The sequence below is a fragment of the Protopterus annectens genome, chromosome 4.part0 (genome assembly GCF_019279795.1).
Source record: "Protopterus annectens isolate FY-2018-M chromosome 4.part0, PAN1.0, whole genome shotgun sequence".
Taxonomy (NCBI): Eukaryota; Metazoa; Chordata; order Ceratodontiformes; family Protopteridae; genus Protopterus; species Protopterus annectens.
This window is the reverse complement of record NC_056733.1, coordinates 1,771,169,428-1,771,184,336: the sequence shown is the minus strand read 5'-3', so window position 1 is coordinate 1,771,184,336 and position 14,909 is coordinate 1,771,169,428. Positions and strand designations below refer to the sequence as shown.

Genomic DNA, 14,909 nt, shown 5'->3' with positions numbered 1-14,909 from the left:
AGATCAAAGGAATCTGCACATCAATCAAAAAGAAATGCTAGCTGTACAAAATGCTCTGACAGCCTTCAAGGACCTCTTACATCCAGGACAGCTCATCATAAGGACAGAGACAACACCACAGTAATGTGGTACATAAACAAACAAGGAGGCCCACATTCCTACCCTCTATGCAGGCAAGCAATGACCTTGTGGAACATAGCACTGGCTTACCAAGTTCAATTACAAGATCAATTCCTGCCAGGAAAAAAGAACACATTGGCAGATGACCTAAGCAGAAACATCATGGATCCCCACGAGTGGAAACTGGATCCACGAGTATTCGCAATGATAGCTCAAAAATGGGGGCTGCCAGACATAGACCTGTTTGCCAGCCCTCAAAACTATCAGCTAACAAAATTTTGCACAAGACTTTTCACCATAAAGCTTGGAAAGTGGACGCGCTCTTTCAGTTGGAAAATGATAACAGTATATGCCTTTCCTCCATTACCCCTTCTCACAAAGGTGCTACTGAAAATCAGGATGGAGAGACCCCGAATGATGCTCATTGCCCCAGACTGGCCACGCCAGCACTGGTACCCACTATTAAGGAATATGGCCCAGGGCCCACCATGGATTCTACCACAAATTACCCACCTGTTCACACAGCAAGACGATCAGATTCTACACAGCCAGCTCAAAACCTTAAACTTGGCTGCATGGCAGATCACCTAAGCAACCAGCCAGCTCCTCTCTCACAAGCTGTTATGGATGTTATTCTGGAGGCCAGGAGGCCCAGCACCAGGAAAGCCTACTCAGGCAAATGGAAAAGGTTTTGCGCCTGGAACCAAGCTAAAGGCCAAAGTACCCTTCAGCCTGACATACCTCAGATTCTGCAATACTTCAACTGAGATGTTACACAAAGGGCTTTCTTTTTCATCTATTAAAATCCACGCCTCAGCTATTTCTGCTCACTACAACATGGATCCTCCCTTATTTTCACATCCACTCCTAAGGCAGTTTCTCAGAGGGGCCAAAAACATTAGACCTCCCAGGAGAGCACCAACACCTACTTGGGACCTCAACTTTGTTCTGGAAAAACTCACGCTACCTCCTTTTGAGCCACCTTCTCAGCTGACTTAAAGTTTATATCATGGAAGACTGCCCTGCTGCTAGCAATTACTTCAGCTAGAAGAGTTTCAGAGATTCAGGCACTAATGGCAGTAGAGCCTTTCCTCATTTTTCATCAAGACAGAGTTTCTTTACGAACTAACCCCTCCTTTATGCCTAAGGGGGTATCCAGTGTGGCTCTAAATCAACCATCCATTTACCCACCTTCATACCAAATCCACAGAACAAAGGAGAAAGACTCCTGCATTCCTTGGACATTCACAGGCAGCTGCATTACTACTTGGATAAAACTAAGGTTTTCAGAAAATCTGGCCAGATTTTTATATCCTATGCTACAGCATCACAAGTAAAGGCTATCTCAAAACAGACCATTTCCAAATGGATAAGACATTGCATACGTTTTTGCTACACCCACCATGGAAAACCAGTTCCTGCTACCATAAGGCCCCACTGTACCAGGGCAGCAGCTACATCTGCAGCCTTTCTCAGGGGGGTGCCAACCAAGGATATTCTGGAAGCTGCAACTTGGAGTTCAGTACACACCTTCACCAAACATTACCACTTACCACTTTACTCTAAGACTAGAGCTGGCTTCGCCACTGCAGTTTTGCAGGGCCTTCTAGCCTCCTCTAAACCTGTTTGACTCCACCTCCCATCCTTAGCTTTGGGATTCTACCAAAGTATGATGACTGCAGCAGGTTAACACGATGAACATAGTACAGTTTTGTACCTACCATAAATGTAGATGTTCGAGTGTATACCCTGCTGCAGTCCAGGTTACCCTGCCTCCATCCCCTCTGAACTAGCTGAACTTATGTCTACCACTCTCTGTGGTGTATTTGCTTGTGCCTAAGGCTTTTGTTTTATTTTTCCATATATGTATATATATATATATATATATATATATATATATATATATATATATATATGTATATATATATATATATATATATGTATGTATATTTGTATGTATGTATATATATATATATATGTATATGTATAATATGTATGTATGTATGTATATGTGTGTGTGTGTATATATATATATATATATATATATATATATATATATATATATATATATATATATATATATACACATACATATTTTTGTTTTTACCTACCTATTAGGGGCACCTGACATCTGGGGCAAGAAAAACTGAAGAAAATGGCGTTGGATGCCTCTGATATACCCCTGGCGCTCTGACGTCAGGGAAGAAGCAACAGCAACCGGCGCCAGACCAAGACTTTGGAATTCGGGCCGACTGCGGGACCACCTGACGGCAGGATAACCCAAGTGTGATGACTGCAGCAGGGTATGCACTTGAACATCTACATTTATGGTAGGTACAAAACTGTACTTGGCTGCACTGTCTCAAGATGCCTGTATCAACCAGACTGGTAGGAGAAACTGTACGAAATTGCCCATCCATATTTGTCAGAATCTGAGAGAAAGGCCAGAGAGAGTTAAGGGGTGGGTTTAAAGCCCAAGTGCTTAAACCAAAAACTAAGAGCTTAGAATAACACTTAAGAATAACACTTAATTTAGACAGGCTATAAACAAGCAGTTATAAATGCAGCAGAAGAGGTGCATTTGAACACTTTAGAGAACAGGCAGCAAGTAGCAGGAAAAAGCAAAACAAGATAAAGTAACAGTAATAGGAAGAAATACAAATTAGACAAGTATAAGCAGCTGAATAAAGTGTTTTTATATGATCTCTGTATTAGGTTGGATGAGCTAAAGAGATGAGATTAGGAGGAGTGTCCCAAATCAAATTTACAGTAGGGGTGGGCAACTGCAAAAGCCACCAATTTTAAGAACACAGCAGCAGTAGGGTGGGAGAAAAAAGTTTCAGCACAGAACAGAAAATAAAGTTCTGCCAGCAAATATATAAATTAGTCAAGCAAAATTAGACAGTGCAGAACTCTGAACAGTTAAAGTGCCAACAATATATTCAACAGCTCTATATTTCCTGATTTTTTGAGAAGCACTCTGTCAGAACACAAGGAAATTCAAGCAATGATATTCAGGAATTTACAAAAATGCAATATTTTTAAATTGCACCAGCAAGAAAAAAGCCAAGCCTTGAGATAATCCGGTAACACAAAACCTGTTAGACCGGTTTTACCAACTTTAAGAACACAAACAGCAATAGGGTGGGAGAAAAAAAAGTTTCAGCACAGATCTTAAAACAAAATTCTGCCAGCAAATATATAAATAATTCAGTCAAACAAAAATAAAGACAGTGCAGAACTCTGAACAGTTAAGTGCCAAAAAATATGCTTATCAGCTCTGTATTTCAAAATTGTTTGAGAAGCACACTCAGAACACAAGGAGATTCTAGCAATGATTCCTCAGTTACTGATAAAAGTCAGGGCAGACAGGCCCAGCATGATCCTAGGGCCAATGCAACACTAGCTCTCCCTTCTAGTGACTCTCAGCAAGGTGAGATTCCACACCCTACCACAGGAAATGGATCTTCTCAGTCAAGCCAAGGGATCTGTATTCAATCCTCACCTAGCCACACTCAAGTTAATGGTGATTGAGTATAGAGGTTTGACACCAAGAAATGTCACCTATCACAAGGACATGCTTTCCATTCTAAAGGAAGCAAAGAAACCAGAAAATCGTACCTAGCAGAATGGAAGAGATTTTTCATCTGGTGCCATAGCAAGGCACAGACACTTCTCAGGTAGACATCAGCATTCTCAGGCATGTTTAGACTGGGACTTTCCTACTCTGGTGTTAAAAGTACATGAATTTACCATCTCAACTTTCCAGCACCTTTCTTCACCTATCTTCTCTCCACCCCATCATGAAACTTCTCTTGAAAGGAGCAATTCACTTGAGACCACACAGAAGGAACCCTGTTTCTGTGTGGATATAAATTATGTGGTAGAGAAACTCACCTTAATCCCCTTAAATCACCTGTGCTTCCTCTCTAAAGATGCTCGCTTGAAGACTACTTTTCTTATAGCTGTCACATCAGCAAGGAGGGTCTCAGAGTTACAAGCCCTAATGTGTGGAGTGTCTTTCACTGTTTCACACGGATAGAGTAACCCTTAGAACAAACATATCTTATGTCTTAGGTAGCATCAGATCTTCCCCTAAACCTAGGTATCTACCTGCCAGTCTTCTTCCTAAATCTACAGAACAGGGCAGAACAAGTCTTCATTCCCTAGATGTACACAGGCAAATCAGGTACTATCTAGACAGGATATAGTATCCCATAATAGAGCAGCGCAATTACTTTTGGCTTTTGGAGAGAGTAAACAAGGCAGACCTGTCTCCAAATAAACCATTTCCAAATGGATAGCAACTGCATTAAGTTCTCAGTCATATTAAAGGCCACTCCACCAGGCATGTGGCAACTATCACTGCTTTCCTTAAAGGAGTCCCTAATCAGGCCATCCTAGCCACCATAGAGGCAGCCGCATGGAACTCTGTGCAAACCTTTACAAAGCACTGTAATCTAGGCAATGTCTCCAGGGCTAGAACATGTTTTGCTACTGCACCTTTCAAAGCGTTATTTCTTAAGGTCATGCTGATGACGTACCACCCAACTGTTGGCTGTGGTAGTCCTCCCAAGAGTCAGTGCTCCCAACACTGATTGTAAGGAACATAGTACAGATGTCTCTCACTTAACCGTAATTGAATATGTTTTGAGTAGATCAGTGTTGCAGAATATACTCCCACCCTTCTATCTGCTGACCACTTTTCTCCCCCTTGTTCAGTGGAAATGGTGGACGAGTTCACAGCAGGCAGTCCTCTTATGTCTATCATCCCCTCTCTGCCTCTTATGGTCTTGCTTCCCTTCACTCCAGTTCAGTCAACCAAGGAGGTCTTGCTGTCCTCCGGTATCAGACTGCTTGCAAAGACCTGAATATGGCACTGATGGATGCAGTATGCCCTTCCTGTACCCTGACACCTAGATGCCTGTCTTCGGATGTCCATCAGCTGGGGAGGTTGCAGACTGGTTTCTGTATGGCAGGAAGACCCAAAAATCAGTACTCCAATATCGATCTACAATTAAGATAAGTGGGATACAGCTGTACTTTTTCTATCATTCATAGTGGTTGCATGACACCCCAGCCTTCTCTTCCACAAAGATCCAGGATCCCTCCTGATCCATCAAGCTAATTCCATTTAGTCCCGCCAATTTTGAAGGATATAGTTCCCTAAAGTACTTCAGATCTGCTCTCTCCTCAGCACAAGGGAACCAGTTTCTATTCAAGACTTTTCCTGGTCCCCAGAAAAGAGAGAGAATGGAGACCTGTTCTGACTTTGTCCCTTCCTAACTTGTGAACACTGCAACAGTGATATGGAAGGGACATAGTACAGTTGGCTAAAATCTTACTTTATCAGTAGATGCCTTTCCCTTCATTGTTCTAGTTTTCAGTCCCACCCTTCTGCCCTCTCTGCTCTAACCTTGCTCATCTGATGTTAATTTTCATTCCGTCATCGGTTGATGAGGTTCAGATCCGTGACGTTGGATCCAGTTCAGACACTGTGAGAACTCATGGCAATCCAGAACTCTCAAGCTTCTTCCTTACCCACAATGTGTCCTCCCCATCATCTCAGATTTCATTTGCCGCCATTGAAAGACGTGGTTGTTTGACTCTCGAGCTACTGGGATAGACAAGTGTTATTCTTTTTGTCTTCTGCTTTAATCTTTTCTTAAATTTTCTCTATTTTTGTACTAGTGTACTCTAGATACTATCGTTAGTATCTTTCTACCTGTTTATCTCTCCCTTACCTTCTACTTTTATTGTAGTCTTGCTACCTTTATGGATAGCCCCTTTTCTCCCTCCTCTTGCTTAAAAAAAGAAAGAAAGAAAGAAAGAAAAACAGCTTTTTCCTTTCCAATATTCCATTCTTGTTTTCTTTTTTGTACCGTTACAGTTTCTTCAGTGCAATTTCTATAACTGTTATCAACATTGTTGAAAAAGAAAAAAAACACCAGCTGGGTTTAAGTGTGGGAAATGCAGACAAAAGATTCCCCCCTCTGATTCTCACGCTCTTTGTATCTACTGCCTTGGTCCCCTCCATCTGCAGGAGAGTTGTACTGTATGTCATGCCTTCAACCCCTGAGCATTAGTAGAATGCAAGATTAAATTAATCTTGAAGGGCCTTTTTCATCTTCTTTTGGTGATGCCATCTTTGGAGAGATGTCCAAAAACTTCAACCTCAAAGAAAAGATCAAAAAGGCATTCTATGGATCCAACAGTTTCTACAGATCCATTGAAGATTAAGAAAATTAAGTTATCAGATCCAATGCCCTCAAATCAAAGTAAAAAGTACGTCTTCTGATCAGACGGCTTCTTCGGATGTGAAGCCTCTGAAAACAAAGGATTCATCAGTTCCAAAGACCTCCGATCCTTGTAGAACACTGGACATACTTCTTAGGACAAAGGTACTCCTCCACTGTGGACCCTGTCCCATCGTGGGTGCATTCTCCTTTTCTTTATAGACCAGAGTCTCCTTTCAGCAGTCCTCCTGCTCTTGTAGGAGCCTCACTGTAGAAGATGTGGAGAGGGTAATGAGACAGATGCTTTTGCCGCAAAGCTTCCTAGTTGTTGTTTTTGGCTCCTACCCCTTTAGGTCAGGAAGCCCATATACGCAAGACTTCACCTCTAACTTTTCCTCCTCTGGCTTTCTCTAGGGGTTTGGAGTCCCTTGGTCTGAGTTGTCCAGGCCTGTCATCTTCAGGTCAGAAGATCACTGTGTCCTCAGATGCAAACTTTGCTCTGAGCTCCTCTGTGCTATGAGATCCAGAGAGCTCTCAGAGCTGATTCTACCCTGTTGGATCTGAGGTGTTTAGGTAGACTCCGAGGGCTTCAGAGTAGGGTGGGACCAAGGGTAAGAAAGCCCTCCTTTACAGACCTGGGTTCCTATCCCTTTCTGGGAAGGTCTGCCTTTAGGACTTTGGAGAGAGCCCTGTCAGCTTTCTTGATCCTGGCAGATCCTATAACGTGAGGTTCTACATCTTCCCCTGTTGTATCAGGAGTCTCCGCTAATCCTCCCACAGGGGCAGCTGGTACCAAAACCTCAAGACATCCAATTAGGTATTTCTACCTCTTCTGATACCTCCCCAGATTATCCCACTGAAGAGTTCCCCCTGAAGAGGGCATGTGAGAAGAAGCAGCTGGATTTTCCTGAATCTGTCACCAAAGACACAGATTTTGAGGAGAGTGAAGGATCCCCACAGTCATCTCCTGCAGATATGTCATTAGGAGACATCCTTGAAATCCTAAAACAGAGAGGTGGCTGGAAGCCCAGTACTCCATCAGAGGAATCTGTGCTCCTGGAGGCATTTGGTACCGGCCCAACTACATCCTGGGTTATTCTGCCTGCCAATGAGACTTGAATTGGTCTCATGGCGGGCATGGAAGGAGCCTGACTCCATTGAGCCCATACCAAAGAAGCCTGATAAAATTATGACCCTTCTGGAAGACAAACTGTTCTGGTCCAAGGGCCCCACCTGTTGATGCCATGGTTGTAGCGGCGGCCACCAGGAAGGAACTAGTTGACAAAAGTTCCTCTGTTCATCGGAGTTGCAGGCTACGGAAAGATTTGGGAAGCATGTCTACACCTGAAGGACCTTCACCTTGAGGTCCATGAACTACCTGGTACATTTCACCAGATTACAAAGGTATCTGATAAAGGAACTCTCTTGATACCCTTACAGGAACAGATCTGAGGAGGTAAATGACTGTCACCTCACAGCTGGCAGCCCTTCAATCGATATCAAACTTGTCCATGAGACTTATTTCCAGTGTGGCAGACGGAACCTCAAGGGCAGTGGGTTCAGACGTAGCCATCGGTAGACACACCTGGATACACTTGTGTGACTTTGTGGAGCCTTTTAAGTCTATCGTCAGTGCTCCTTTTGAAGCCATGTCTCTCTCTGGTCCCAAAGTAAGAGATGTATTGTCCAGGTATGAAAAGGATGGAAAGATGCTTTCTGCTGTGGGTGTGCGTTTTTCCACCCCCAAAGATCCTTTTCGAGGAATCACCAGGGAGGTGGAAAAATATAGTTCAAGAAGTCACAAGGATCATTCCAAGACACTCGTGGAGTGTCTTCCTCCAGAGGCAGAGGGGGAAACTCAAATGGTAGACACCTCCCTCATGGTAGAGGAGGCCCACAAGATCAAAGGTCCAGAGAACCTTTATTTGGCAAATCCTTTCAGTCCTCCTGAACAGAGGCCTGATTGTCTCCCCTCTGGAGGCAGTTAGGAGTCTGTTGTCCCTGCACCAGAGAGCCTGGTTAGAGATAAGATACTTAGGTGCAGAGTATCATATCCAGAGGATACATAATTCCATTTTTCCCTTCCTCCTCCAATTTCCAGGAAAATCCCCAATGTTCCACCCAGTCAGAGAGATCAAGCAGCAATTCAAATACAAAAGCTGCTAAACAAGGCAGTCATCCAAGAGGTCCCCACAGAACAGAAAGGTTCCGGAACTTACTGAAGATTCTTTTTAGTGCCAATGAAAACAGGGAACTAGAGACCAGTTCTGGATCTCCGCAATCTAAACTGATTTTCCAGATGGTCACGGTTCAGTCCATTCTTTGTTTTTGGAAAAGGAGGACTGGATGTGCTCAGTAGATCTCCAGGATGCTTATTATATAAAAATAAACAGGTGATCCAGGAGATTCTTACACTTCTGGCTAGGAACCAGTCATTACCAGTTCAAAGCAGTGCCCTTTGGCATCCCCACAGCCCTCTGGGTGTTCACCAAATGAATGGCTGTGATAGCTCACTTAAGACTACAAGGATTCCTCGTGTTTCCATACTTAGACAACTGGCTTTTTACCGCTCCGACCAGGCATCAACTCATTATGGCAACAGAAGAGGTCAACCATGCTTGCACAAGATCAGGAATAGCCATAAATTTTGAGAAGTCAAATCTAGAGCCAACTCAGATTGTAGAATTCATAGGAGTGCTACTAGACACAAGCTCAACAGTAGCCTTCCTTCTCCTTTCCAGAGTTCAAAATTTAAGATCACACGTCAACAAGATACTTGGAGTGCCACGATCTTGGCTTGCCTAGTTCTACAAGCTCTAGGATGAATGGTGGCAGCGACCCTAGCCAGGTTTTACATGAGAATTCTCCAGTGGCTGTTGGCATCTCAGTTGTCAATTCTTCAGCTACCCTTGTCTGCTCCAATATGAATTACAAACTTGTGCAGGAAAAGTCTGATGTGTTGGAGGCACCAATCAAATCAATTGCTACAGGGTCGTCCATTTTTCCCCTCACAGCCCAAGGCCATAGTGACCACGGATGCTTTCCAGCTAGGGTTGGGAGGGGAGGGGGCATTACCTGAGAAAGCCAGTCCCAGGCATATTGTCCCCTGAAAAGGCAGATTTGCATATCAACATACTGCAGTAGAGAGCAGTGCTTTTAGCATTGCAAGCTTTTCAGGATGCTCTCCCATCAGGAACGATTGCAGTTCAGACAATGTCAGTCAGTGGTTTGGTACATCAGCAAACAGGGAGGAATCGGATCATACCCCCTATGTCGAGAAGCACTAAAGGTGTGGCATTGGGCAACATCTTCCAAATGCTTTTTCTTTGCAACGCATATTCCGGGGAAGTCCAACATGCTAGCAGACAAGCTGAGCAGGTGTGCATAATTGTTATTTCACGAATGGTCCCTCAATCAGGTTACTTTACACATATCCCCCAATTCCCCTAATTCCGAAGTTCCTTCAGAGAGCTGCCAGGTTGAAGACCAGAGTCATCCTCATTGCCCCTTTTGGCCTGGACACATTTGTTTTCCCTTCCTGTGGCCTCACTTATTTCACCAACCTTGAATTATGGACCCAGCTCCAGACCTCCTGTGTCTCACCTGACGGACATGACACATCCAGATGTTCTGAACCTCAAGCTGACAGCTTGGTTTCTCCAGTTCCAGTAATAGCCAGACTGTCGATGCTCTCTACCCCTGTTCGTCATACCTTGTTGCTTCCCTTCAGGCATATACTAGGAAGCTTTACGCTAGTAAGTGGGGAAAGAAAATGACAACATCAGGTAGAGGTTATGTACCCCCCCCCCCCAATAACGTTCCATCTGTTGTCTATTTTCATTCTTCCTCAACCTTCTCTTCCTTCTTCCCCTGCCCATAACTGTGGGAGACCTGACGGTTACATCTATAGGAATTCAGTTTGTGTTTGAGCCTCTGAACCTGTTTCTGACTGTTTGGATTTGTATACAGCGATAGATGTACTATTTTGACGTATTCTGGGAGAATGAGGCATTGTGTGTAAGGAAAGGAGCTCAAGAATCAGATCCTGGGGCTATAGAAAGCATACGAGTCAGATCCTACAGCGGTAAACTCTCTCATGTAAAGAATACTGCAACAGAGAAGAGAAGTTCCTCTGTCATTATGGTAATATTTTACACAACTGTTCTTTCTGTGGAATTTTGAGATACTATGTGATTGTTTAATCTTACTGAATTTAGTAATCAGATACATATTCTTTCTAGGTATGTATGCTTTGTACATCTAATAGTTACATTGTATTTTACTTACTTTCAGCCTCCAATGAGTGAAGAAAGTACTCACAGGAGAAACCCATCATCTGGAGAAGGAAAACGGTGGCACCCATCACAGTCTTCCAACAAATCTGTCAGCCATTCTGTTTCTAGCCAAGCTCAGTCTTCTGTCCAGCCTAATAAAGAGGATGCCAAAAGTCTGACCCAGCAAGATGCTGCTATAACAAGCACAGAATGCACTGCATCACAGAAATAAACATTTGGGTTTCAACTTCCTGATTTTTGGGTGGAGGAAGGAGTCCAACAGAAGGCTGCTTATGGAAAATGACATGCAAATTTCTTTCTAATTTGACAATAGGTCAGATTGTCCAGCTGATGCCATCTTTCTTTTCTACAGTTTTTCTTCAGTGGCTTCTTTCAAACATCTTGTTTGAATGCTCCTTTTCAACATATCTTTGAGCCTCAGGTTTATCCAAGGAAAGATTGCTCTGTGCAAATAAATGACTTGGCCTTATCACTAGGGAAGAAACTGCATTTCTAGGAGCCAAGATTTTTTTCTTCAAGGTGACAAGGATGTGTCATCTTGGAAGTTTCTCACAAAACAGGACTACTAGTTTCCATAGATACAAAGTGGATAACCAAATAAGCAATTGTTAGGGAAATGGAACTTCAAGGAGCAAGTACTTTTTCCTCCACCCTTCATTTTTTATACCTGTCATGCAAAATGAGAATGTCAACCAAAGGACCTTTTACAGCCAGGTCTTTAAAACTGTGAACTTGGCTGTTGTACAGCTTCCACTCAGCAAGTTGTGTTGGAAACATTTTGTCCATAATCTGGTAATTCTAATCTTGAAACCGAACATTTAAAAATACTGTGCAAATTTCTAAAGAATATTTGACTCAAAATTTATTTTAGTTGGGAGAGCAGGATTCTTTCATTTGAGAAGTTGCCTTACTGCAGTGTGGGAACTTTAAACTGTTCACTTCTCCTGCTGACGTCCCTGTTCCGCACTGCACAGTGATGAAGTTGTTTCTGTATGCTCCAGTAAGCAAAGTTTGTATCTGGCCTGTTAGATTCGCTGGATATTTTGTATTTATCTCTACGGACTTGAGACGAACTACTGGTGAGCTTACTCTGACTCTCTCTTTTTCTCTATCAAGAGAAATCTATAAAGATTGTAGATAATATAAATTTACTTTGGGGGGTGCTACCATATATTCTCTTTCCTCTGACAGCAAGCTGGGGTTAGTGGACTGTTCAATAACACCAGAGAAGAGTATGCAGATGCTTTTTTTCATTTTGACCTTGACTTGCCATGAACAGCTGATTATTGTTGCTGTACTTGTTGATCGCAGAACTGTCTAACTGGAAGTTATTCTTTTTATAGCTACACCCTTTACTTGAGTTTCAGTTAATGGGGCATGTAGTCCACTTAACCAAAGTTTTGGGTGAGGGAAAAGTTTAATTTACTTTGGTTTCCCAAAATATGTCCAGTTGTCATAATTTATGCAGATGTTTCTCTGAATAGCACTGTGAGTACCACAATGATCAATTTGTATCTGTAGAATGTAGCTGCTCTTTTTCCATTTTAACCCTGTTTTCCCCTTCCTAGCTTTTCGTCTGATGCAAGTGAGCTCTTCATATGTTTGAGAAGGGAGATTGTGCCTAGTTCTGACCTACTGAGTAGGCTGCTTACCATCTTTGGGGACCCTGTATACATATGTATATGTTTTCATTTTTAAGCATGCAAGGATTGAATCTTGCTGTAGTATGGTGAAATTAAGTAAGCATTTTTCACTGCGATTACCAAACTGAAGTACACACTACAGGTGTCGTTATTAAAGTGGAAGCCTCAAATACCTCAAAAAATTACCCCTCCCCTTTGAAAAAAAAACTGTCTTCTTCCAGTGCTGCTTGCTGTCTTATTTTGAAAGTTCCACCACCAACTAAAATGGTTTACTGGTATGATTTAGAAATGTTTATTTTTATTTATTTTTTTCTTGGAAAGCCAAGTTATCAAGTTTCCAGTGTAAGAATGTTCCCAAGTTGAAAATAACATTAAGAATCAATTCTGTATTGAGGAAGAACTAGATTTTTAATTTGTTTGATCTGAGGAGAGGGAGCTTTTTCACAAAAATGAATGGTGCCCCCATATTTATTGATTGCAAGTTTGTGTACAACACCTTTTCTTGTTGAAAAGGCAGGGAAATGTTAAAAGGTGCACAAAATTCAATGCCTTCTGTTAATGCAAAACTTAATTCAGAGTATAAATTCTGGAAAATGTCTGTAGAGGTATCTGAGTCAACAAGGTAGAGGAATTCAAAAGGATTGTTCTGTCAAAAAGCTGTATTAGAGCAGGTATCTGTGTACATCATTAAGAATCATTGCTGCTGGAGTAAAAACATGTGTTGGAACTGTCTGCTGAAGTTATTTTCCCAGTTTTTGCCTAGATTACTTAATACTTGAATGTCCTCCAGTGTAAGACCATAGTTCTGAGTTGTGGCTGATTGAGGGCAGCCCAGCCATAAAAGAGCACTGCCTGCATGCCTAACTTTAATTCTTTTTTTTGTCACCTGAAGTAAGTCTCTGCAGTGGCATTGAAGTGCCATTGTGTCACAGGCTTTTTCTCCAGAAATTTGGTATATAAAAAAAAATTTACTCTGCATTCCTACTTCAGGTGGTCAGTGCATTTTTTTTTTTTTTGGTTAAGCAAAAGTGATGCCCCCCCCCAGTCAATCACCAGCAAGTCCTCCTGTGTCCATTAGAGTTGTGAAAGGCTGACATCATGTTTGCATTTTTTTTGGGGGGGGGGAATAGCACAGTAGTACATCCTTCCTTTATTAACAAGACTGGCTAGGAGGGCTAAGAATTTTGAAGCGTTTAAGAATGTAAAAAATTTTAAACACATTTCTTCCACTCCATCGTGATTACCCACTGTATCTAAATGCTGGAGAGAAATCGAGACTTAAGGAGAAAGTAGGAGTTATCCAGAAAAATATGAGATTAAAACAAAGGGATTATGGAGCAAAGAGAGTATGTTAATGGCTGACCACACGTACTCCTTGGTCTATTTCACTGCTCTTTCACTGGAGTCTTGTGTTTTTCCACTGACTTCCACAACTTGACTTTAACCCATCCTTTTCCCATGGGCAGAGCTGATGACTGGAGATCGTTATTCATCAAAGCTTTTCTATTTTTAGCTCTGACCTCTGTCCCTAGAGCAGTTGATGCATGCCTTATCATGTTGGCTCTTTAAAGTATGCATGCTTCTTTGCATGGACTAATTCCTGCAAAGGGTCACGTATCTTGATGTGCTTCATTTTGGGGGTACTGTGATGTGCTATAATGGAACACACAACCTCCCTCCCAAATGGGTGATCAAATTTTAGCCACATCACCCCCATCTCCCTAGCACGCTTAGTGATTTTCTGGGCTTCTGTAAGAACCCGGGTTGTTTGGATCAATCTTGATGCTTCATCCCTCAGTGCCTCAGAGCAGATTGCTTAGGAGTCATCTGATATTGCGCAAAAGACTGCATCCAGAAACAAAATGTGCAACTTCTGAAAAAAAAGATACAGAAAAGAAAAAGAGGACAAATGTGCACAGAGCAGTCTTCAGGAACTGAAAGAATACTGTGTAGTGTATGGATAATGGTGATGAAGATTTTTTTTTTTTTTATCTTTGGTGCCCTCTTCCTCCATGTCTTTGACATGGTTGCATTATTAAGGAGTTTTTTATTTTGTCTGCCAAAATATGTTTGTCCCATAAACAAAGGGATGTTAGTCATTGTGTGTAACCATGCCACATTTTATTAAGTCCTGTCGCAATTTCATTGAAGTGGGACATGAACCAGACTCCCCTTCCATCCACCCCTTAAAACACAGGTTTTACAGAGTGTTTGAGGAACTCTGTTGTCTGTGTATAAACCTAATGGCTAACTGAACTACTGTTGTGCTGGAGACCAGTAAGGGGTCAGGCATGACTGCTGTACTAACATGTTTCCCACCAAATAAAGAAATCGGGGTATTTTATAAATTTGGGGGAGAAAGTCTGTATTTCACCTACACCAGACAGCTGTATGTTACCAGACCCTTACAGTAGCATATCTGATATTTTAAAGCAGATTAATGATCTGAATAAGGTCTTAGTTGTCTCCCTCAGGGAGAACCTGTCAGAAGTGAAATCATACAGCAGATTAAGTTGGATCGGGTATGGTAATATATGGAACTTCGCAGTGAATGATCTTCTTAAACTGCTTTTTCTAACTGTTACCAAGAAATTTGCTTATACCTTTGGTCTTTA

General features: G+C 42.1%; 1 protein-coding gene across 1 annotated transcript in view; it reads left to right on the top strand.

Moving 5' to 3' along the window:
* LARP1 (La ribonucleoprotein 1, translational regulator) overlaps positions 1 to 13,287 on the top strand; it is a 3,464,554-nt gene extending 3,451,267 nt beyond the window's left edge. Inside the window, exon 19 of the mRNA XM_044069481.1 lies at positions 10,650 to 13,287. Within this exon, the coding sequence (XP_043925416.1) occupies positions 10,650 to 10,862 (213 nt within the window). The 3' untranslated portion in view covers positions 10,863 to 13,287. The remainder of the gene's footprint in view (positions 1 to 10,649) is intronic.
* Positions 13,288 to 14,909: the final 1,622 nt, after the last annotated feature.